We start from the raw sequence: 25,850 nt of genomic DNA on the forward strand, positions 1-25,850 counted from the left end.
ATGGAAGGGATGCATATCTTCCATTTGGCAAGAACTTGACTTGCTTGTGAGAACTTCAAGCCCTAATCTTGCAAGATAGACTTAAAATGATTGCTGCCATTGTGGCTGAGTGCTGTGCACTGATAACTGTAAAAAAGCCCATACTTTTTTACTTCAAGAAGGGACAAGGAATGAGTTTTGGGTTTGTTTGGTTTTTTTTTTTTTTTTCCTCTGTATATAGCAGTGCACAAATTGTACTCATCTACAGTGGCTGATGATGTACCTGGATCCTACTGTTGTTTCAGCTATCATTTTAGGCCTTTTGGATTTTGGACCAATTGAGTATGAAAGTCTGCAGTTGTTCCTTATTGTGGCTTAAAACAAGAAAACCACATGCAAATGCTTTTCCAAGAAACTTGTTTTACTTTCCCTGAAGAACTGATATGACAAATGTGAGAAGATGCAATGCTTACAGTTATGTATGGGATAGAATAGCAGTAAGGAAGGCATATTGGAGAGACTATGAACAAGTAAAGCAAGAATTGAAAGTATTACCATAACATAGCCAAATTGGTCTCATCTTATTGTGAAACAGTGGGATGAGGTGTTGGGCATACAGGGCCTCTGTACTCTGTAGTGATATCCCTAAGATGACTTTTGCCTTGCAGGGTTACCATCTAATCAGCACAAGGAAAACTATAAACAGGCTGGCAAAGCCTCATTCTACACATGGTCTGTGCAGTTGAGAGGCAGGAGCTAGTTTTTGCTGATAGTTATCTCCCTATCTTGGTTGAACATTGTGCAAAGACTCCATTGGCAAGAACTTTCCATGTGTCACAGTACAGCCATATGTTGTTTATGCGATCCTGAATGTCACGTGTTCTATTAATTGACAGGATCAAGTCCTTCGTGCAGTCTTCTCACATTTATGGCCATATCTGGTCATCTGATGCTTTTCTTGCTCAAGAAAATGTCTTTAAAAAGCCAACAAATAAAACCCCAGTAAATTTCAGTGTTTTTAGATTGCTTGTGAGCCACTGTCCAGGTTTAATAGTTCAGTCTGATAGAGCTAGCAAGTATTTCATTTCTTCAGCTGAGCAGCTGAATATTGGGCTCTTGATATCTTATCTGGACAGTAACTCAATTTCTGGAGGCACAAATTTGGAAAGAACACTTACTGCTGTGGTCATCAATCCATAGTCTCCAAGCATCAGGTAGCTCATGAGGTCTTCCACTGTTGCTTGGCTTGCAGGTGAAGAATGCCACTATGCTGCGTTCCACATTGACAGGAAGAACAAAGTATTGTATTGCTGTGGGCAAGCAGAAGTTGAAAAGCTCACTGTTTTGTATTAAAACCAGTTCTTTGAAATATTACCAATTTATGTATCACAGCCTACCTTGAAATTGTTTCTTCAGTCCTCAACAGTCACAAGCTTGAAGTATTCAAAAAGCTTTAAAGATCAGGCCTACTTCATATTTTATACTGTTACATGAGAGGTGTAGGATTCAGATGCAGTTACTCAGAATACTTTGGTCAGAATATTCTTGTGGGACCTATGCATGTGTGTATTGAGATTTATACTGTAATCTCTCCAAACCAACTAGTATAGAAGAAGGTTTAAATTTTGGGGGTGGGGGGTACGGGGCTGGCAAGGGAAGGGTGATGTGAATAAAGTAGTCAACAGCTTTCTTGTGCATCGATTTTTTTCGTGTAATAATCTTTCATTATAAATCATCAGCTATTTTTCCTTTTTAGAGCATAGTGTTGGTGTATGCTCATATCTTGGAAAATACTGAACACAAGATCAAAGGTTGTGTAGCAGAGCACCTTTTATCTTGGATTGATTCTTTGCATCAGCTAATGGAAAGATATTTGCTGACCTTCCTAATAAAGGTGACTAATAAGAATATGTTTTAGAGAAGAGGTCCTAATCTATTAACAAAATGAGTCATGTTTTATATAGATGCTATTAATTTGAAAATTTTAGACATTGTAGATGTTAGACATGTAAATGTTAAAATTCTCTTTCCCTTAAGTACCATAATCATTTCTAATTATTTTTATGGGAAGAGAGGTTCACAAAAGCTGAATTTGGCACTTAAGCACCTATTCCACGGGTGCGACGTTTAGAAGTAATCTATACCATGGATGAAATTGGGTGTGTTGTATACACATGCAAAATGGCGTATGATTGAATTCTACAAGTTCTATCATGGCTAGCCTGAATATAGATCAGTCTAGTGTTTGTGAGTTGGCTTTTTTTTTTTTTTTTTCCTCCAGAAACCGCTTACATGAGGATCCATTTTATCAACACAGTTTGTGACAAAAGAAGTTTGTGCTTGCCAGACAGGGGAGACAGAAACTGTGAAGAATTAAGGACTCCTGTTTCTTTAGCAGCATAAGAACAAAAAGATCAAAGCTCATGTTTGTATACAAATAAAACATGGTATTTAAGTAGTATAATGCTAACCCAATTTGGACAGCCTAGCGGGAAATAGAGGTTAAAATCAGTATGGAAATTGTCAGTTCCGATGAGAGATTCTAAAAATTTGCCCTAATCCCAAAATGCCTGTTCTCAAGAAAGATTAGGGGCACTTGAAAGAATCCAGTTTCTTCGCTCCAGGATCGTAGCATGCTGACACTCGAAGCATGTGAAATGTAGATGCTGGGAAGATTTGCATGAGAAGAAGCTTCTGAGGCACACTAAACTAATGTAGATGTACCTTTGGAAATTTAAACACATGGTAGCTGGGACTAACTGGTATGACTTTAGAAATAATTTTTCTTTGAATTCTGTTGCCTACTAGACCATTTCTGATACCTGCCATAGAGCTCAAATTCTCTTAGGAAGCTAGAGAACTGTCAGAATTATATTCATAGTTCAAAACCTGACAGGTGTAAACTGATGTTTTTCAGAAGTTTACTAGGTTTGCCTATGCTTAATCAGAATTTTTATTCATGTCACATAGGTATGTGCATAAATTTCTTCAGAATAAGTTATACTTTTACTGTGCATCAGGTATTCTATAGAAACTGCCCATATACATGCTTTATCCATTGAAAATAGGAATAGCTTACCTTTTTTCGTTGTAAGATAAGCTGCTTCATATTTACCATAGGTAAAATCTTTCATGTGGGCCTTTACCACTGAATAACTGGTGTACTGCATTTATTCTGTTTTACCTTGCAGCCTTTTTAATGGATGTACCTGTACACTTAGTACGAGGTGATTGCATTGCAGTTTTGGTTCTTCTGTGGCTACAGGTTTATTAGGTTGTTTCTGATCTGCTTACTTTAGGAGTTTAAATTCATTCCTGCTGGTTTGCTTGTGGTTTGGTTTTTTGTTTTTTGGTTTTTTTTTTGTACAGACAGGGGTGAAGGAATTATGCTGTTGCACACTGCCCCCTTAAACCAAATGAGTCATTTTGTGTGAGTCTAGTTCAGCTGACAAATGTATTACTGACAACTTAAGCTCTTTATCTATAGCATTTTTTTACCATCTTGCCCTTCTGCTGTCTCAGAGATAATACAATGTATGGTTGTCTTTAAAATACAAGTCTCTTTCTTTGACTCTTACAAATTAAATCCTATTAAAATCATAGCTGTAACTTGTATCTAAGCTAAACATTATAAAAATCACCTATTTGTTTCCATTTAAATAAGGGGTTTGAAGCCCCTGATACATCTTACAGGGTATATGTAGCATTTCTGGAATCAGCAAGTTCTGTTTCATTACAGCCCTGCTGGACACCTGACATTAGCCCTTTTTTCAGTTTCTTTGCGTGGGCTGCAGCTGAATGTCAGCAGGGACTCCCTCAGACGGCCAGGCCTTTGCTTCTGCGGTGCATTCAGCAGAATCTATTTCCCAGAAATGCCGCCAAAACATTAACTCTTTGAGAATGGGAGAGAATGATTTCCCATAGTGACCAAATCCTATTCTAGCATTTGGCATGTGATCTCTTTTGAGCTGAATGTGGTTCATTCTCTTAAAAACGTTTGAAATGCTTTCATTGTAAAGAACATGAGAAGAATCGTCATAATGCAAAAGTTTGTGATTGTGCATGTGGATTTGCTGGCAACAAAAGCATCTTTAAATTCTGTCATTTTCTGGTGATGTACATTTGAGGGTAGACCTTACTGAATTGTCCTTCTGAAGTAAAATACATCGTAATAATTCTATCTTTTCTTTCCAAAGTAGTAGTATAGTAGTCATGATGATCTAAAGACAAAAGTAAGGCAGAGTTTGTAGGTTCTACAAGTACATCTATTTCAGACCTGGAAGGGCTTTTGTAGCTGAAAGTTTGTCTCTTTTTCCCAGCTGTAAAAATAGTTGGCTGAATAAGAGATTAGCTGTAAACTGGCATCTTCAGAAACCTAGTTTTTGGTCAATTAACAAATTACATCTGTCTCTTTTTTATTTTTTCTTTGTCGCTGTGTTGGATCCTGAAAAACAAATACAGAAATATGTGATATGTGATAAAAAATGCAAACCTGTGCTATGTCTTTCCAAGCACTTAATGTTTTCTGCATGAAGAACATCTTGATCACTGAGCAGATTTGCAGAAAACTGCCAAATACATGTACATCATAAAGCTGTCATTCAGTACAGGATGTACTGGCCTTGTGGGTTAACAGTAGAAGTAATCAGGAAGTTTTCAGTAGCTAAGTTTGTCAATAATATTTTTATAAGAAACTTTTATTGCAGATGCTGATTTCAGCAAAATGTTTGTTAGGAAAAAAATTTCTTCCCTGCAGAGTGGAATTTCTAATTAAAAATTAGTGAAGAGTGAGATGAGCTCAACCCCTGAGGAGGAAATAGACTTGGTCAGGGATGCTCACTAGAGTGTGGGAGATGCTGAGGGGTCTCTTGGCTAATTCAGACAAAGACCTTGAACCGAGATTCATCTTCTCTTTATGACACTGGGATGTGAGAGATGTAGGTTTAAATTCCGAAGTCAGTCATTCAGATATTTGCATAAAGCAGAATCTCTCTCAGTCCCTTCTGTAAGAATATCTTGTTAGAGATCCACCCAAGAATAGCTTATTGCCTACTGACTAGAGCCTCATTTGGGATGTATGAAGATGATGAGTAAGAGTTTGAACCTTTATCTCCCAGGTTGAAGCTTTTCTAACACACCACTAAGTATTCTGGTAGGACCTCTCTTTTTCTCCCCATCCTTTCCATCACCCTATATTCTCTTGCTCATGAATATGAGAGTCTTCAGTGTTTTCCCAGTGTAAGAGAATTTTAAATCCTTGAGTTTTGCAGAATGTAATAATGCTTCCTGCCTCGTGACATGTTTCTGTGACACAGTGTCGTATAATTGCATGTTATGTTTTCCCTTGTTGCTGGGAAAGAGTAGGTTCTTCTCTTCCTTTTTGCTGATTGTTGGCAGGCATCTCTTGAACATACTGAATTTTTTCTTGATATTCCAAAAATTACAGTAATTTCCCTGGTTAACCTACTTAGAATTTAAATCCAGGAGATTAAGGAGAACTTAACTACAGAAGTGTTCAGTGCCTAGGTGCCTCGTCTGTGTTGCGGAAACCACAGTTTTAATTTAGGCATTTAGACTTCTTGAATATAGCATGGGATGAGTTATGTATCTGATTGTAGTGATTACAAAGACAGTATCTGCAGTGTGAATAGCCTAAATCAGGCAACCAAAATGGACAAATGCGTATTGGAATCTTAAACACCGTAGCTTGGTAGGTCAAGCTCTGTCTTGCAAAGATGAATGTGGAAATCCTTTCTTTAAAAAGCATGTTACAATTTAATCCTTTCTTTCAAAATCATGCTAGTAGCAATGGCTGCCTCCTTTTGATCTAAAATGTAGGGTTAGAATACAGGTCTTGGCTGTAGAGTATCAATTAAATTCCTTTTTCTGTCTGTTACAATACACATCCCCCACTTCCTTTGGAATGGTAAGGTGATAAACATTTAAGTTAATTGGAAGTATTGCTATTCAGGTCTTTCTGTTCTTATGTTTTCTACCAATTAGAATAAGAAGCTGTGCTCTCTTTAGTATTTTCTGTCAGGCCTACTGAATCTTTAAATATTTCATGCAAAATGGAAAAGCTTCAACAGCGAGAGATGAAAAGAGCTGCCTGCAGCAAGGTTCTCAAACTCACCAGTATAGCAATAGGTACGTTGCATTATCCTGAGAGTGTAACAACAGGACTGCTTTGTGAACCAAATATAAGGAACCTCTATATCATTGGCTGTGGTCATACTGTAGGTTGGAAACTCTAACCAATCTGCCAAGGTGTGGGAAATGTGAATTTGAATCCTGTTAGGTGGAGGCGAAGATTGAATCATGTTCTGCTACTTACAGATGTAAATTTTGTGCTGCTGGATGAAAGGCAAACTCTGTCCCTGCATAGAGCCTGGTTAACAAACTTTTAAGTTTCTCCATGGAAGTAATATAGGCAGAAGAACACCTGGTAAGAGGTTTCGTTTGCACCTTGCCCTTTTAGGATTTACACTTGAGGTGGGCCTGAAGGGGCTTAGCTCTGTCAAGAGAAAAGTACATTGGGCATAACCAACAAGAGACTTACTAGAGAACTGTCCTCACCAAAGTATCTTTGTGATTTGCAGGTGTAGTTATAATTTGTAGTGGGGCTTAAAGACCAATTTTCGTTACTTGAAAAAACAGGGAATCCTCAAGGTCTGAAATAAGAGCAATAAGCTTCAAGCAAACTACAGCTTCAACGTAGTTGCTTTGACTTTAATTGTTACCTTTATTAAACTATTTAAGAAAAGCATGATTGGTACTTACTCAGCACAGTATGATGTAACCAAGCTCAGTGGTATTAAAAGTATTTTTACTTGTTTATTTCTAGATAAGACAATTTCAGCAGTATTTTTCAAGTTTGATTGAGGTCTCTAGTCAGGTAGTAGAAATAGGATTAAGCATCAGTGGATACTAATGCGTGAACTTGGAAAATATTTTGCCTTTCTGGTATAGTCACTGATTTAAAAATGAAGTCTGAGAAATAGATGGGAAGCTAGTAAGACTTGCCTGCTCCTTCAGAAGGAAAAGGATGTTTTCTTTGAAATTGTATAGAAGACAAGCTATGTTAACTGAAAAAGTAGTTTATTTATGATGCCAATTAATAAAGGGTATTACGGCATTATTCTGAAAATCATAAAAAATTTTTGGAAAGCAAAGCAAACAACCCATTTTGCATACATCTTGCATGTTGGCAAGGAGTGGGTGTCAAAAGCATAGAATAATTTTCTATGGCGTATTTTCCAGTTACCTTGCACATAATGAAGTTTGCTCTCAGCTGAGCAATTCAGAGAACAGTGACAGTAATTCATAAGCTTGGTGCTAACACTTCCTCTTGCCCCACCTCTTCATTTTTCCTGGGAAACTGAATTCAACGCAGTTGCTGACCATTCATGTCAAGTGTTCCAAACTTTTGTCCTTACTTAACAGACTGATGGATACCAATAAATACTGTTTGTCACTGGTATTAATTTTTCTTCACATCATGTTACTGAATCATATAATAGATTTCAGTTCTTTGACCCTAAAGTTGCATGGAGGCTTTTCCAACTTTGGGGGTGATAATTTCTGTGGGTCTGAGACACAGTTTTTGCATATGTAACCTGAAATGAGATTTCACAGCAGATCAAATGGTAAAAATGTGGGAGTTTGGTTGTGGTGATTTAGTCCATTGATGTTTATAAATACCCCTAGTTTGAGTCTGAGACAACACTGAATAGAGGAAGTAATTTCATTTAGTAGATATGTGGTTGTTCAGAAGCAGCTCTTTTCTCGCCTGGGAGAAAGGAAATGCTGAAGTGGCGGTATGTGGAGAGGCAGGTGGAAGCATGTGGGAATTTGTTCATTAGCTGGAGGAACAACACACAGCTGGGCTGTGGATAAGTAGGGCTTCTCACATACAAATGGAATTAACTCGTGTGTGGAATTGTGAAGTTCTATCCAGTGAGGTTATTTTTAAAGTTTAACGAAATTTAGGGATATTCTCTCACTACTGCTGTTGTAGTCCTACTGACTTTATTGGTATAGGTACAGATGAAGCAAACCTTTTCATGAATGCAGTGGGTTTTCTTTTACAGCTTGCGCAACATACATTAATTGAACAGACATAGTAGTTTCGATTGCCTATGTGAATGCTGGCATGTGTGGTAGTGCCTCAGTTTTAAGGCTTGGAGGTTGTCTGACATTCTCATTTTGACTGTGGTTTGGAGAAATGACAATAAATGAAAATTGAAATCTATAATTTTAAAAAAGTGATTTCTAAAAGTATTTTTTAAATCCATATTGATTCCCCTGAGATATTTCTTTTCTTCTCTTATACAGAGACATGGACTGTTCCTTTTAGTGGTAGTGTGGTCTTAGGTGAGCTGATTGTGAAACAGCACCTTCAGTTTTGAAAAGCTCTTAGGCCAGAACACAAAAGGAGGGGAAGTACTCAGTCTAAAGTACTGACCTTTGTACAGAAAATGGGTTTGGACTGCTTTTATGCACCTTTCTATACAACCAAACTAATCGTTGATGTTTCTAAAACAGGTTAAAGGTAGGTAACTGTGCTGCCAATACTGTCTTCTGTCTGTTGTCTTTTCATAGAATCACAGGATGGTTGAGGTTGGAAGGGACCTCTGGAGGTCAGCTGGTCCAAGCTCCCTGCTCAAGCAGGGCTACCTAGAGCCAGTTGCCCAGGAACATTTCCAGACAGGAAAGGAAATGACAGGATAAAAATATCCTTTTATTTCAGGGAAAAGATAGTTCTCCAAGGAATTTTACATAAGAATTGTGATAAATATATTCTTGAAGTAATATTTAAACCTAGATCTTTTTACATCTTCTCTTTTCACAAATATTTGAGTAAAATGAAGTACTTGGATTTATGTCAAACATATTAATTTGGTACCATCTTTACATTATAGACCTTAACAGTGTGTCTCCTGCATCAAGCTTGATAATAGGTTATTACTAATACTAACTAGTAATTTAGTCCTAGTGAATACTGGAAGTAGCTATGTTGCAGACACTGATTTTTGTAATATAAAGGTAGACCCCAGGGATCAGTCCATCTGACTTGTTCACATTCAGACCAAATTGTAAGCATGTCTGCCACTCTTAAGGGAGTAGAGATGTATCACTCGATGTTTATCTTATCCTAGGTAATCAGATCTTTTTTCAGTGTGTTAGTACTTCTCTGTTATTGTCTTAATATTTCTGTCTTGCAGAGAAGAAAACGAATGTTTATCTAAATATGAAGTGAGGATTTTTTGCTAGGCAAACTGTGCTTCTCCTATATTATCCCACTATATTAACCTACTGTATTCAGAGTCCTTGAGACAGCATTTATTGTCTTGCACAGCCACAAATTACTGCTGATCATTTGATTGACTTCACATTCCTCTTTGTAAGGTGGTAATTTCTGTTCTGTACTGAGATCCTCATGCATAAAATTGTATGATGTGACCCTTCCCTGCAGTCAGCATGTATCCAGTTTTCTATAGTTGTAGTTCTTCCTGATATGCTGAAGTTTCTTTTAAGTCAACTGGGAAATCTGTGCTACGTGCAGTGATAGTACTGAAGACCTTGGGAGCCTTCATGGCTGATTACGTTTTATTAGATGGTATGTAAATTCTAATAGTCATGTGTCTCACTGCTTTGTCAAGATAGTAATTCTATTTATTCGAGGACTTCTTATGCAGAATTCTTCTATAGGGTAGGCAAACATTTGGAAAAAAAATATTTAAGCTCTCAGCTTACTGACAAATGCCTACTGACATTTTCCCATTTGAAATAGTGGCTTACTCAAGTTGGTGGAAGTGGGAGAGTCACCTGAGTAAGAGGTTTGTAGTGTTAAGCAACCTCTACCAGGCATAGAAGGAGGGATGTGAAATTTCTGTAGTATAACTCAGTTCCACCTCAATTCTGCTTTCAGAAAACGATGTTTGTCTGTCAGTGTTGCAGTTTCCTCTTGGTTGGTAGTTCAGGAGGACTGACATGGCTCATACTGTTCTCTTTATTTCTCCAGTGGAGGGAATTCTCTGATTTTATTTATTTATTCTTTTAGCATATGCAGATGACTATCCAGGCTCTCCAAGATGAGCTTCGGATCCAGCGGGACCTGAACCAGCTGTTCCAGCAGGACAGCAACACTAGAACCAGTGAGCCCTTTGTGGCAGAGCTGACAGAGGAAAACTTCCAACGACTTCATGCAGAGCACGAACGCCAGGCCAAGGAACTCTTCCTGCTACGTAAAACCTTAGAAGAGATGGAACTGCGTATTGAGACACAGAAACAGACCTTAAATGCACGTGATGAGTCCATCAAAAAGCTGCTGGAGATGCTGCAGAGTAAAGGTCTGTCAGCAAAAGCCACTGAGGAAGATCATGAGCGAACAAGACGGTTGGCTGAGGCAGAGATGCATGTGCACCACTTGGAGAGCCTTCTCGAACAGAAGGAAAAAGAAAACAACATGCTGAGAGAGGTAAGTGACAAAGCTCTGGGTTCATCTCCAATCTTAAGCTCTTCTCTGTCTCCTCTCCATTTCACAGCTGTGAGGAAAGAATCTTCCATCCTCTCTATAACCTGTATTTTACATTGCAGACTTGACAGAATTTGTCTCCATTTTAAAACTTCTTTGTGGCTTCCTTGCATGTGCTTTCTGGGGTTTTGTGCTTTAGGCCCCACTTTCCCCGTAGTCTCCATATGAAGCTCTGGAGGTGAGTTGTCACACAGGCTGTAAAATTCATTCTTCCGTTCTATTTTAGTTTGAAAGAAAGTAGCTACCTGTATTTAGGAGAGAGCTGAGAGAAATCTTTGCAGGAGTAATGGATGATTGCTCTACAGTTTCCATGGAAACAGTCGTCTTGCTGTGAAGGGTATTTGATAAAACTATTAGCTGCCCTGGATGCACAGCCAAAAAAAAGATTACTTAAAGGGACACTGCTGCACACATAGTAACCCCTTCCCCCCATCCCTCTGAAAACAGAAAAGAAAAACCGTTGTTACATCTGTATTGCACCTTAGAGGAGTACAATAACAGGCATTCTTCACTATTGATCATCCTAAACTAATGATAATAAAATATGGGCTTCATATAAGTATCTTAGAAAAATAAAGGAAAATGAGTTGTTGTGTAGCCAGTGTCATTAAATTTCTTGATATTGTTAAATGCATTATGCTCTTGTCAACCAGCCTCCTAAAGTATTCTATTATTAACTTCTTAAAGGCTAGTAATTCAGCATGTGTTGTGTACATATACAGGTAGGTATGTATATGCAGGTATTCACTAATGATAAGATTTTCTGTAAAGGTTATTTTACATGTACCTGTAGATTGAATGCATTAATTGATAGCTATACATGTGTGTGTAATATGTGTGTGTGAATCTAATGACCTGTTTTGGGCCTTGTATGTCTACTTTGTGGTTCAGCATTTTTTTGAAAGCCTGATGCGTACACAAGATTTAAGCCCCCTCTCTAAGAAGCCAGGGAAGCAAGGTCTGGCACAGAGGTTTTTGAGATGAGTGTTTGCAGCAAATAGATACTTCTTAATACCTCTTATTCATATGTTTTCCATGGTCTGACCCATTGTACTTGTGCTCTTTCAAGCATTTATATAAGAAAGCTAGAGCCCATTGCATTTCTGAGCCAGATTTAGGCCAGATTTATTTTTTTAGAGCAGTAATCTCTTGAGTATCTGGAGTGAAGATAATATGATTCCAGAGCTTCTACACTACAGTTTTTCCTTTATTTAGCAACCCATGATAATTCTGTTCCAATTCTTGTATCTATTTCAGGAAGAGCCCCAAATGGCTTCCATTTGTTTCTGCTTTAAGTCCAGCAACACAAATGAAAAGCTGGCAGGAGCTGTGTAATTTTTTAGGAATGCGGTTACGTTTTGTTTCTGCTGCTGATGAGTAGATGTTGAGAGATAAGAATTCTTGCTTCATTCACACATATCTGGAAATTATCAATCATTTAAATCTTAGCCTTCATGGTAAAAGATTTCCTGGGGAAGGTAGAGATGACTTACTGATTTTGACAGTGCAGATGCTGTTTATCTAACTTTTAAAACTAATTACTCCTGCTGCACACCCAGCTCTAATACATTGAGAAGGGTAAGCTGGGTATACTGTAATTTGTAGCTCAAGCTATTGATATGGTGTTGGATCCAGCCTTGAAGCTGAGCACTCTAGTAGCCTTGGAAACATGGTGCCATGTGCAGAGATGCCAAATCATCTCCTTATGGAACTCGGTCACATCAGAAAGGGTTTTGTTAGTGTGTTGTCCTTGAGCTCTGAGCTAGACTGAGCTAACTGAACTCAGGCTTGTTTACATGAAACTCAGGTCTCATGCTTGGGGCTCCAGAAAGGTGGAGAAAATCAGGGGATGTTGCTGAACTGTAGCGGGCTGCATCTGACTTCCTGAGCACCAAGTTGCTCTGCTCTGCAGGATCTGGTTCAGAGTTGCTATCACTGTTCCACACTTGGAAGCTGGCTCTGTGCAGAACCTCTTAGGTTTATCTGCATCACCCTCCTCAGTTAATCTTCTATTATGTGTTTATCTATATTTCCATAGTTTTAGGTTATTTTAGCCCTTTGCTACCCCAGATACTAACTATGGAATTTTTGAGCTGCCTTGAAGAAATCAATCTACTTGCTTGATGATTCTATATCTAGCATTCCCAGTATCTGGAAAGGCATGCTAAACTCTTCTTTAAATACTGCTGTTAAGGGAAGCATTAGTAACTCAAAGGGATTTGCATGTGCATAGAAGGTTAGCATTTATACTTCATGTTCTAACACATTTGAAAAGCTGAGAAAAACTTTAATAGCAGCGTTGACCATCCGCTCAGAACTAAAGCAAGTTCTGAGATGTCAGAATCCACTAGTACTGTTTCTGATTTTACAAGTGTGTTAGACTCCTGGTAAAAATTTCTGCTGGGAATAACAATAAAGATCTGCATCTTGAAGCAAAAAGGTTTCCCTCCATTTTTCAACTTTGAAGCCTGCATGTAATTCGAAGCATGATGTTGAGACTCAAGGTCATCAGATGGTTTTTCAGACAGACAGTGCAGGTGCAGCGGCCAGCAGTTTGACCTTGAAAATTAAATGTGAATTCTTTGATTTCTTCAGCTATGGCAATTACTGCGATTGTACTAAAGATTACACTAATTTCCTAGGGAAAAGAAATTCTTAGAAAGTCTGGACTTGTGGTTCTGATAAGATCATAATGAAGGAATAGCTGTACTGGTTCAGGTCATTCATATAATGGCCATATGCAGACACCCAGGAAAGGGTAAGAACAAAGCAAACATGATACTTCTCTGTAATGCTGTCCCATCTTCCCAACTATTTACAGATGAGGGTTTTCTTGAACTTTTTGTGACTTGTCAGTTTAGTATCCTCCATGGATCTGCCATCTGAGTACATGGTCAGTGTCTTCTTGAGCTCGTGTAAACTTTTGCAGCCGTAACATCATTTGGTAAGTGGTTCTACAGGCCTACTCTCTGTTGCAGGAAGAACCTGCCTCATTTCTTCTGGGTTTGAACCTGTCTCCCAGTAGCTTCATTGACAGCCTCTTGCTCTTGCACTGGAAGACAGAGTGAACAGGTGATCGCTACCAAGACTGTGTGCCACTCACAATTTTAGATTTGTCATATCCCTTCCAAGTTCTGTCTTTTTCCAGGCTGGAAAGTCCAATACTACTTAATTGTACTTCATACAGAAGATACTGCATATCTTTGATCATCTCCCTGAGCACTGTCTCAGTCTCCCATATCCAAGTTATGAAATGGATTCTTCTGCAGATAGTGAGAGGTATCTCTGTAAGCAATTTGATTCTCTTGGGCTTTTCCCAAATGTTCTGAATTCTGGGGAACTCAAGCAATCTTTCCATACAAGTTCATAGGAAGGATCCTGTATCCAGCATAGGATGTATTTGGCAACTCACTGATACAGAGGACAGTCTCTCATTAACACAAAATTAATGAAAAATTAAATGTCTCATTGAACATCTGAACACAGACATGGATCTGGATGCTCTGACTTCTGCAGATGACTGTGGCTGTGTCACATTCCTCTACCCTAGAAAACAAGCCTGAGCTTCACAGCTTATAAAAAGATGGCTGCTATTTTGAATACCCCTTCTTAAGTCTTAGTGAAAATTATTCATATTATTGTTGGTATTCTAGACTTAACTTTCAGAAACAAGATTATTATCATACCAGCAAGAAATACTTGATGAAATCCAGCAGCCGGACTACAGCTTCCAGAATAGCTCCCAAGTTACGTTAACTGCCACCTCTTTATTCCAGACTCACCTGTTGTAGAATTATCAGTGATGGCAGTGACAGCACGTAGCTCTAAAGATAATGAAGCTTGCTGTGCTCTTTTTGACAACCTCCTTGCTTTTGCTACCCTCCCGCCCCAAATGCTAGATGCACTGAATAGAAACATGGTTTTTCTCAGCTACACAGAGTAATAGATACACCAAATATCGATGCAATTTATGGCAGAATATGATGTGATTGTATCTACATTTGGTGTTCTAGACACTTGGAGTACTTTGGGCAAACTATGATTTGTAAGGACAGTCCAACATCATTACACCGACTTGGTTAAACCTTTCTCTTTTGAATTGTTTATTGCTCTCTGTCTTTAGGAATGTGTATCTGAAGAAAGAACTGAAATCTTATACTTCTGGCGTCACAGTCAGTAAAGAGGTAACTTCTTGAGAGTTTTTAGAGAAAAAGGTTTAGGCCAAATTTCTCATCTACCTAGAAGAAAGGATAAAACCAAAACTATCCATATTAGTTCTACCCAGGGGCAACAAAAAGAAATTGCTCATTGTGTATTATTGTCAGATATTTGCCAAACAACTTCAGCAGTGTTGTCCCGTTTTCTTACTCCTTCACAAGGGATATCAGCACAGACTTGACAACAGTAGTTAATCTGATGACCTGTTTGTCTCTGGGTTGCTACTGGACATAAATACTCTGCAAGCCAAATACGTCTTTGTTCACAGCGGTGCTATGGCATATACTAATTGGAGTCTCCAGGATATACTGACATATCACTGCATTTCTCCTGCTCAGGTAGGGATATCCTTTGATGTCTCAAATCATAACTAAGGAGGATGTATGAGGAGAAATTCCCAAATGTATTCTATTCTTTTCATTGGCCAGTGTGCTTATTGGTATCTACTCAATATACCTGTGAAGCCATCAATCCCATCATGCCTTGTATAACATATATTCAGAGTCCTGATAATATACATGGCCCTAACCATTGGCTTTTCCTGAATAGGTGCAGTAGAAGTCATGCACAGTGCTAGTTCTTCCTTCGTAACAGTTTTAGCACATATTTATAATGAAGGATATGTAAGTCCTGCAAGTGACTTGTGATGGGCTGTATGTGGCTGTTGTCAGTACTTTCAGCAAGAGGCCAAAAACAAGTCTCCCTTTAAGTCAAACTGTGATGTTGTAGCCATAGCATTCTCCTGGGAAAAGAGAGTGGTTGGCTCAAACTTTAAGGCTAAGCAGGTACTGAATGTGGAGTGAGGTGTTCATTGAAATATCAGTGTAATAGAATGGCAACATAGTTCATCATAAAGAATGAAACAGTCATTTGATTTGATAGACAAAAATTAGACAGTTATTCCCTGAACTGTGAATCCAGGTCTGGGACAGATGGCTGACTACAGCCCTTTACTCGGAAACAGAAAGGTGCCTCTCTATCTAGAAGGTTTCTTCAGGAGTCAGTTCTAGGTTCAAGGTTTGCATGTTATTGTGGTGTGCAACAAGGAAACCAACAGTAGCTTTGCACTTTGTGACACAAAAAACTGTGTTTGGTAGTAAATTAAAGTTTTGATTTGGTTTTTTGTTTTGGTTTTTTTTTAAATAATTGGGCCCATTCAAACAAGGTGGATTTTTAATACAACTGAGTGCAAAAGTGAATTAAGGAGTTAGGGATATAGTGCTTAACAAATAAAGGGTAGGTTTGTATGTAAAGCAGTCACTGAAATGAGTCATTCATAAGGGCATTCATTTACAATGAACTTAAGGAAAGAGGCTATGGCAGAAAAAGCTATTATTTCTTTTCATTTTCAGTGTTTGTTGGAATGGCAACTGCACAAAGTCCTGTTTGTGAACTGTACTACAGTTATCTAGTATGGCCTTATTACAAGAACTGATCCCTGTTTGTAGCTATTTTGAATTGAACAGTGCTCACTTTATTCTAGGAAGTAACACCAAATTTCTGCGAGCACTCTATTACGTCTCCACTTAGGGTAGATGTCTGTCAGAGCAGCGAGCAGGCACACTAGGCTATAACATAAGTATACTTGACTTAGCTTTAGATTATCAAACTTGATAATGTGATGTTTAAAGAGCAGCAGCAAGGACCTTAGTGAGAAAGGATGGATGTGCTATGTAGACATACCATCGGAGCACTGCTGAACAATGCCCAGTGAAGAGAAAGGTTGTTTGCCTTATCTAAGCAGACTTTAATTAACTTTGACAAGTTTTGCAAAGAACTTCTTTTTCCATGTGTGTGTTAAAATTCTTACCCTTTTCTGCTCCAGGCATAGAGAAGGATTTAGAAATTTTAATTGGAGCAATTAGAGTTATCTCAAAGAACACTTTTGTCCTATTCTAAGATTTTGCAACATAAATAAGACACACTTTTAGAGTGAATTTTTGGTTTGCTGAAGTAGATAGATTGATTCAGTAACTGGAACTCTTACTACCATCATATTAGGGGACGTCTTTCTGATGAATTAAAAAAAAATTAAGTTTTTGCTTTTTCTGCTGCTGCTTCATTCTTTTGACCTTTCAGAAGAGGACAGCAGGGAGAAGTGATTTAAATCAAGATAATTTAAATAGTTGTGTCTTTATTAGAAACACTCGATCTGTCTAGAAGTACTTTTAAAACATGTAGAGCTTTTGTAGAACAAAATTTGAGAAATTGGGCTATTGCAACTTGAGAGCATGCATAATTTATTCTTTATACACTTTGCTTTTTTTAATGCCATTGCAGTTTGGAATGTCTTATGTGTCACTTTATAAAAGAATGACAGTAAGGCCTGAACTACATGTTGGAGAACGAAACCAAAGATTTTTTAGTTAACTAAAACTATCCAGTCCACTGAATGATGCAAAGATCCTGCACAGAACATCATATTTGATCATGTAAAGACGTGGGTAGGCCAGTTAAGATAAAAAAAGTCAGAATTACAGCTGTGTTTTTAATTGCACATGATATTTTTTTGTCAATTTTTTAAAAAAGAAATTAATGTATGAAAGAGCATATTTTCCTTATTTTCTATGTGATACGTGCTGTCTGATTATGTAGGTTCTGCAGGAAATGGAAGGCATGTCCTTTTTTGCTTTGGAAAGTGCTTAACTTGTGGTGCTACTGAAAGAGAAGTTGCTGTATTTTTAAGCATACAGCCTACTCCACTATAAAAACGTCATTGCTTAAAAGTGCACCTTCCCATTTTTTCCAAATACTATGCAAAATCAGAGGCAAGAGTAACAAAGGGAATAACAATGAATAGTATGGCCAGGTTATGAAGGAAGAAAAGGATCTGATTACATTCCTTCCTTCACTATTATGCACATGTGTGTAATTTATTAATATTTTAAAGACAGAGTGCTGATACTGCTCAGTATTGAGGACTCCTTCAATTCTAAACTATATTTTCTAATTTTCAATTATTTTGGCATTTCTTGGTCAAGAAAAAAACACAGAATTTTTCATTCTTTATGGTGTATTAAAATCACTTGATCACAGCTATTCTTTACATATTCAATGTTCTTAGTATGTCTGATGAGCTGTTCTATGTAATTATGCATTATGCTGACCAGAAAAATTACAGTATTGTTTCTCATAGGCGTACTGTGCTACCTTGCAGACCTACTTGGCAGACGTAAGGTAATATGATGCACACTTTTAGTTTCTATCTATTTTGAAGTAGATTTTTTTTTTTTAAAGGAAAATAGCTATTCTTAATTAAAAATTGGTAGTGATGAAGTACCACCCCCAACTCTGGTTAAGGTGGACACTTAAACACTGTTTAAAACTTCTGACTATTTTTAACCTTCAGTTTCCAGTTATTGAATTAATGCTTTTTGGACAGAACAACCCATTTTGAATTTTTTTTGCCTGTGAAGGTACTTTAAAGTTGTGATCGATTTGCATAATAATTTTTGTTTTGATATTTTTTCTAAAGAAAAATTATGCTCCTGCAGTTGTTGTTTTGAACTCCCTTCAATATAGCAATATTATTTTTAAATTGTAGACACACAAAATGGACACAGTATACCTGTTGTGGTAGCACTATTGCCAAACGGGTGATGAGGTGTCCCTCCACTTAAAGCTTTTCTTGTTTATGTGAAAGAATTGTAGAAACTCTACTAGCTTGTAATAATGGGGTATTAAACGTGAAAGGTGGAATAGAAATTGCATAATAGAGCATTCTTCAATATTCTTGGCAATGTTGTGCTGATACATGGTGGCTAGAAGTTCCCACTGGCTAAACTGAAATATGGTGTGTATTTTTAATAGTAATAATAATTAACAGTGAAAAGCATTGCTTGTTGCACAAAACTTGGGAACAAGTAGCTTCTTCTCCCTTTCTGTTATATTTTTTTAAAAGAAAGGAATCATCGAACATATAAAAACATTAAAAACACAAAACATATATATAAGAGCTATCCCTTGTTATAATAATTTAAGTTGCATTCAAAGGTAAGAAGGTGTTGAAGTTTACTTGTCTGTTATGGAACAGTATCAGTTACATGTGAAAGTCCTTTCTGTATAAAAGTAAAACAAAGGAATAAGGCTTTATTACTTTATCAGAATGGATAACTTGCAAGGAATGAAGGATTAGTTTTGTGTTTTTTCTGATCCTGATATCTGTGTGTGGCCCTATGCTTTTAATTATTGTGCAAAGTCTTGTTTTGAAGATGAAAATGTTTTCATTCATCTGTGGTGGTGTGTGTCCACAACAGATTCTGAATACGTCAGAGATGATATATTAATATTTCTCTATTCTGCCACTGAAAGATAAGTATGTAACCTGTATTTCACAATTAGGGATACCTGTGCACAACCTTCCTTCGGCAGCCACACTTAAATCTTAGGGAGGTTCGGCCTGCCTGTGGCCCTGTTCTCAGGCTCTTTAGAATTGTAGGCATGTTGCCAAAATTAAGTCTTTACTATGTAATCGAGAGGTGCGAGGTGTTGTTTTTCAGCAGGTCATGTCATCCAAATCACAGTGGAATTACTCAAGGTGATAGAAGTAGGACATTTCCTTTGCCAAAGTGCAAAAGCATCACTTCAGACAGTGGAGATACAGGCATTTCTAAAGAAAAAGCTTAGAAGAATTTTCTATTTGGGAAAATGCTGTGCAATGTAAAAAGCAGACACTGTATGTCAGCATCCCTTTAGTGACATGCTGTCCTCCTACTGTGTATTCCATCTATTTCCATTTCTATAGTAGTGGTTGCTTTTATGTTCTCAGGTCAGAGACCATGTCTCTGCACAACTGGAAATTATCTAGTATGTAATTGCACTACTAAAATAAAACTAATATATTGTTAGACTTTTGGCATATTATTTTTTGACCTTCCTATTTTTCATTTTCGCAGTTTCTAAAAGTTCACAAGAATTTGTTTTAATTTATTTTCTGTTATCAAGCTTAGTTTGGGTTTGTGTGGTGGCGTTTTGTTAGCAGGGGAGGGCCCGCAGGGGTGTCTCCTGTGAGAAGGTGCTGGAAGCTTCCCCGGCTCCAAGCCGGACCCGCCGCTGGCCCAGGCCGAGCCCCTCAGCGACGGCGGTAGCGGCTCCGGGAGAGCAGATTTCGGAAGGGGAACCTGCAGCGGAGAGGGGAGCGGGATGTGAGAGGAACCCCTCTGCAGACACCGAGGCCAGTGAGGAAGGAGGGGAGGAGGTGTGCCGGAGGAGGTTTTGATGCCCCCGCAGCCCGCGGTGAGGCGGCAGGCTGTCCCCCCAGCCCACGGAGGGGAGCGGGGGAGCAGATGCCCACCTGCAGCCCGGGGAGAGAGGAGCCCACGCTGAGCAGGGCTCAAGATGGCCCCCAAGACGGCTGTGACTCTTGGGAAAGCCCGCGCTGGAGCAGTCTGTGACTGAAGATCAGCCCGTGGAAAGGACCCGTGCCCAAGAAGGTTGTGAAGAACTGCAGCCCGTGGGAAGAACTCACGTTGGAGAAGTTCGTGGAGGACTGTCTCCCGTGGGAGGGACCCCACGGTGGAGCAGGGGAAGAGTGAGGAGTCCTCCCCCTGAGGAGGAAGGAGCGGCAGAGACAGCGTGTGATGAACTGACTGCAATCCCCATTCCGCAGGGGGAGGAGGGAGAGAAAACTGGGAGAGGAGTTGAGCTGGGAAGGAAGGAGGGGTGGGGGGAAGGTGTTATAAGATTTGGGTTTACTTCTCATTATCCTTGTTTTGGTTTGATTGGTAGTAAGTTCAATTGATTTTGTTTATCCCCAAGTTGAGTCTGTCTTGCCTGTGACCATAAGTGGTGAGTGATCCTTCCCTGGTCCATGTCTTGACCCACGAGCGTTCCTTTATGTTTTCTCCTCCTCATCCCACTGGGGCTGGGGCAGGGGAGGAGTGAGCAAGCGGGTTCGTGGTGCTTTGTTGGTGGCTGGGCTTAAACCATGACAAAGCTGTTTTATTTTATTCTACAGTAACAGTCCTTGGATGGTTGTACAACTGATGTGACAGGAACAGCTGGAGTTACAACATTCTGCATTTAGTAAAAGCTCATGCAATTCAGAGTAGGATACTTTTCACTCTTGGATCTTTCTTTACCTTTTTAAGCTCAAAGAATCATTTTCAGAATTATTCCCTTTTTCCCATACATGAGTTTTGAAGTTAGGAAAAGCAACTTCTTTTTAATTCTAAAATTTGGGGGATTCAAATCCTCTTCTTATCCCCCCATATAAATTTTTTCTTTTTTAAGCGGACATGAATTTGAGCATGCTGCCAAGATGTGACTGGGGTGTCTTCAGCAGTGGACTGTTTTTACTAGTCTCCTCTCAAAGGAGTTAAAAGACATTCTTGGAGTTGTGTTGTTTATATGTATATTCTTAGGTGCTCTCGTAGCCAAGCAGAGATTACAGAATATTTTGGTATTACAGCAATGTAGAATGTGTGATGCAACGAGTGTTCTCAAATACCACCTCACTTCATGTGCCACACATGAGTTTACAAAAAGGACAGTGTGTGTCTTACCCTCTTGCTTCCTCTCAGCCTGGGAATCTCAGGAAAAGACTTGAGAATACTCAGAAAGGGCTGGAGGGTGTGAGGCATGTATAAGCCTCTTGAGAGGGATAGTCAGAAGTCACATTTCTTTCTTATTCAGATGTTTGTGTACTTGCACAATGGATCACTTCAAGCAGTGCTGTTCACTTCAGCCAAATAGATACAGGCCTGCTCTTCCAGAGCAATAAAGGATCTGGATGCCTCTCCAGAAATATACTGTTTGGTGAATGCATGAATGCAGTCCCTAGCGTCCACTCTGCAAACTTCAGTTACGGAGATTTTTTCAGGAAGAAGCCATTCTTATCACTTGAGTTGTACAAAAGCATCCTTTGAAAATTTCTGAAGGCTTCAGTCTGGCTACAGAGCCATACCGGCTAAGATGTTGAAAAGGCGTCTGTAATAACATTGTGCCAGTGACAAGACAGAAACTCGCACTATCCAGAGCTCATGAGAAGGACTGACAGCTACAATATCTTGGAATTATTGTGCAATTCTTGAATCAAACACGTTAGAGCTGGCTGAGGTGGAAACAGGGAAAATATACCACAGCTACCTTAAGGCAGGCAGCTGAGATTATTTCCTGTGGAGGAAGACCAAGGACACTGAAGAACAGGTTTTTTTCATGACAGGTCCTGGTAAGGGTACTGAGAAACAGATGGAGGGTGTTGGATCTGCTCCTCGTGATATTTCTAAATGCTTAGGCTGGTCTTGAGTGTTAGAAGCTCATCATAACTTATTCTTATTAAGGCAATATGTAGCGCTATGATTTTTGTCTCTGGTCCTTGATTGAGGGTAGTAAGATAAGCTCTGAGTTTCTTATGGGCAGAGTATGCGGCAGACTGTCCTATGCTTAGTTGAAATGACATTTTTAAAGCAAATTCAGCCTCATGATGAACTTCTCTTCTAAGCAGGTATAGCAGCATAACCTAATGAATCTCTAAAATATTACCTCTGAAGAGGTGGCAACTTGAATAGTAAGTGGTGGAGACAGACTAGAAAAGTAGTTTCATTGATGTGTCTCAAGAAAAATGCTGAGGATGGAGTAGGTAATAAAAGTGACTTGATGATGTTGGTCCAGCTTGTACTGATGATATCCTGTATGCTGACAGCTTCTTTTTTCTTCTTTTGAGTGTGGGCACAGGAAACAGTAGAAAAAGATTCAGTTGGTTGGGCTGACTGCTGTTTGCTTCAAAAAAGCTTACAGCTCTACTAAGGAGATGATCCCAGAGATAATGCCTGCAGTCTTCAGATCACCCTATGATCAACCCCCCCCGCCCCGAAAAAGCATCTCAATGTAGTATGTTCCCCTCCTTAGATTTAACATCAGCATATTAAAGTGGCTGCCTCATTTGATTTAAAACCTGTTGAATAGGTAGAAGCTGTATCTCTTTAACTGTAGACAAAAAGAAGCATGCTCCTAACCCTGTAGGCAGATGGAAAAGTGGAAGAGTGCTAGAGACGAACAGTGTGGAGGGCTGGTGATGAGAAATTACTGATTATGCTGTGCTTCGGACATCAGTTGAGCAAAATAGCAGAGAGGAATGCACACTACCCTTTCTTCAGGCATGTACGTTACAGGCTGATAGAGGACATCTTGGGCCGGAAGAAAAGTCTGGTTAGACTGTTTCGATTTGAGTAAATCCATTATGTGAATGCAGGTACAGCTAAGTAGAAGAGTAATAATGGTATTGCTCCACTCTGGTGTCAGTTGATACATGACCAGAGGCTCTCAAGTTATCTGTTGACTATGGGAGAAACAAATACATGTAGAGGGGTTTTCTGGTTTGTTTTTTCAGGAGGTTTGTTTTTTTGTTTTGTTTTCTTTTTTCAGAAAATACCCTCCTACACTGTGAACATACTTGTAAAAAGAGCTTCTAAGGAAATGCACAAGTACAGTATTTAAAGACAGACAAACCTTCTACTGGATTTTCTTATTATTACCATTCACAGACATCAATTTATGCAAATGGCCTTGTGCCAAATTTACGCAAAATTCTTCTTGTGGCCCTTGTCATATCACTGCACATTTCTATCTTGCTTACTTCACAGCTATGTAAAAACACTTAACAATCTTACAAGTCTCATTCAAATAATTAATCTTATGGAGCCAGTTGCATGTATGACTACCATACAAAATGTTGTCTCTTCACCATGTCCATAGAAAATACAAGTTTGTGGATGGCTTTTTGGATTTGTCTTTTAGGTGTTTGAGGGGAGTGGGTGGCTAAGCTGTGTGTGTGTGTACATATACAATTTGTTGTTAGATTAACTGATACCACAGTTCATACTCTATGGGCACCAAAGTATTTTTATGTCATTTAATATTAACATTCTAACAGTATTCACATTCACATTCCTACATTTAACATTAGTGTGTGGTATAAGGACAATACTATTCTAAGACAAATAATGAAAAAGTGGAATAGATACTATATTGTTTCTCCTGTATTCCCTCTCGTTGGTTTGAAACCAACAACGTTGTATGGTAGAACAAGTTGTTTCAGCTTTCTATCATTTTATTGCTTAGCAAGCAGTTCGAAGCATGCTCGTTCTGTGAATTCTTGTCAACAGAAATACCATGTGGACTTTTGTGTCCTCCTGTCTGTGTACTCTGAGCTTCTAGAGCAATGTGCTATCCAGTCATATACTTCCAGCTATGTTCAAGGCCCAGTGGAGAAAGATTTTCATGATGCATAATTAAATGTTGCTACTCTGGGGTAAATAAGGTGGAAAAAGAGAGTTATCAACACAGCTGCACCCTACAACTTGTTGAAACAGAAACCACAGCATTATTGTTTTCAGTAAGCATCTAGTCAAATAAATTATGTGGATGTCTTCCATGAGAAACTAGTAATAGTTTAGATTAGTTTAGCAGGCAGGTGATAGGGGGTTTTACTAGACTCAGCTGTCAATTCAACAGTTGATTTTGAGTAAGTAGGTAGTCAAAGATGCAGTTGCTGTTGTGCCTTTTTAACTGAGGCTGTGATTCTGTTGAATGAACTTTCACCTACCCTTTCTTTGATATGAGAAATGATAAAACAAAATGTATGAACTGGTAACATCAGAAAGCAGCATTAAATTATGCTATGTATTAGAAAGAGAAGCTTACAGTAATTTTGTTTGTATTTGATAAGTGGGACAAAATGCTATTAGGATAACTCTTGCTTTCTTTTCTGCTGGTACAGGAGATCCATCGTCGATTTGAAAATGCTCCTGACACAGCCAAGACAAAGGCTCTGCAAACCGTTATTGAGATGAAGGTAAATGATTGCATTTAGGGAGCAGTAGGGTTTGCTCTCTGGAACATGGGTATTCACATGAGAGGTGACTCTACCAAATACTATATACTTCTGTCAGTCTTCTAATTTAAAATAACTGTATTTATTTTATACTATTTTATTATCTATTATTATTTTATTTTTTATTATTGATCAGTGAATAGACAGAGCCGCTTCATGATACAATAGAAACCTGCTTTCTGTCTGCCTGGAGCAGCATATACGGATTTCTTTCAGTTAATCGAGAGTCTGTTGTATTACAAGGATGGGAATGATGGATTAGTAGGTTTTTGTGATGATGTGGGTTATTTTCTTTTTACAGTATCAACATTTGAAATACCGCTTTGCATTCTGCATGTCAACAAAGTTAGCAATTTGCAAACTCAAAACCCACTTAAAGAACGGGTTATATAGCTAGGAAGATGTCTGTATGTCATTGTAAACCTAACTTTTCTAGATGAATTTGTGATTGAATTCTTAAACCATTAACTCAAGTATCTAATGGAACAATGGCAATTTGCCAAAAGCTCAGGAGCCACAAGTAGAGTGTGTGGTTTACACAGCTTTATGCAATCATATTTCCTATTGTATTGGGCCATAAAGTACATCAGACAGGGTTTGGATAAATGCAGTCAAAAAAATTGGAAACTCTCTTTGCAAACTATTGTCTTCCATTTTTGTATCCCCCTTTTCTCCCTCCTTCTTTATCTGTGCCTTTTTCTTTTATTTTCCTTCTTCTTTTCCCTTTCAACTCTTTCCATTCCATCTCAATGTTTTCCATAGTAATTTCCCATCTTTCTACTCTGGAGCTTTTCATTTACTGTCTTCCTTTTATTAGTCATCTTTGTGGTCCATAGTAATGAAAACTAATTGGACATCTGGTAACAATAAGCCATCTTCACTATCAAAAGAGAAACACCAGCATTTCTGGGAAATCATGTGAGTGCTAAAACAAAATACTGTTGTAAATTACAACATATCACTTCACCTTACTATCTCTCTAATATTTTGTTGCAAAAGTCCACTTTACCGACTTTAACTTAAGCATCAAAAATTAAGCAGGAGATCTGACTAGATCTTCATAATGGTCCTTTAGAAAAATCTTCTCATGAATGAAAACCTACATGTGAAAATCTGTCATGCTTTTTTTTCAGCTGTGCTTTAATTATCAGACACAAAAAAATTATGACGGATTGGCCTATGAAAGAATGGAGGATAGTTTCAAATCCTGTATTTCAGGAAAGACAAAATATTTTAGAGAAATGAAATAGAAAAAATAGGCCACTTTAAGAGATTACAATTCGT

At 38.4% G+C, this 25,850-nt stretch overlaps 1 protein-coding gene across 18 annotated transcripts in view; it reads left to right on the forward strand.

Annotated features, from left to right (window-relative positions):
• ERC1 (ELKS/RAB6-interacting/CAST family member 1) overlaps nucleotides 1-25,850 on the forward strand; it is a 301,837-nt gene that overhangs the window by 56,654 nt on the left and 219,333 nt on the right. For all 18 annotated transcript variants that reach the window (XM_030040612.2, XM_041129573.1, XM_030040624.2 and 15 more), the window contains exons 3-4: nucleotides 10,043-10,459; nucleotides 24,453-24,527. In XM_030040612.2, coding sequence (XP_029896472.1) covers nucleotides 10,043-10,459; nucleotides 24,453-24,527 — 492 coding nt within the window. The remainder of the gene's footprint in view (nucleotides 1-10,042; nucleotides 10,460-24,452; nucleotides 24,528-25,850) is intronic.

Source organism: Aquila chrysaetos, chromosome 17, assembly GCF_900496995.4.
Source record: "Aquila chrysaetos chrysaetos chromosome 17, bAquChr1.4, whole genome shotgun sequence".
Taxonomy (NCBI): Eukaryota; Metazoa; Chordata; class Aves; order Accipitriformes; family Accipitridae; genus Aquila; species Aquila chrysaetos.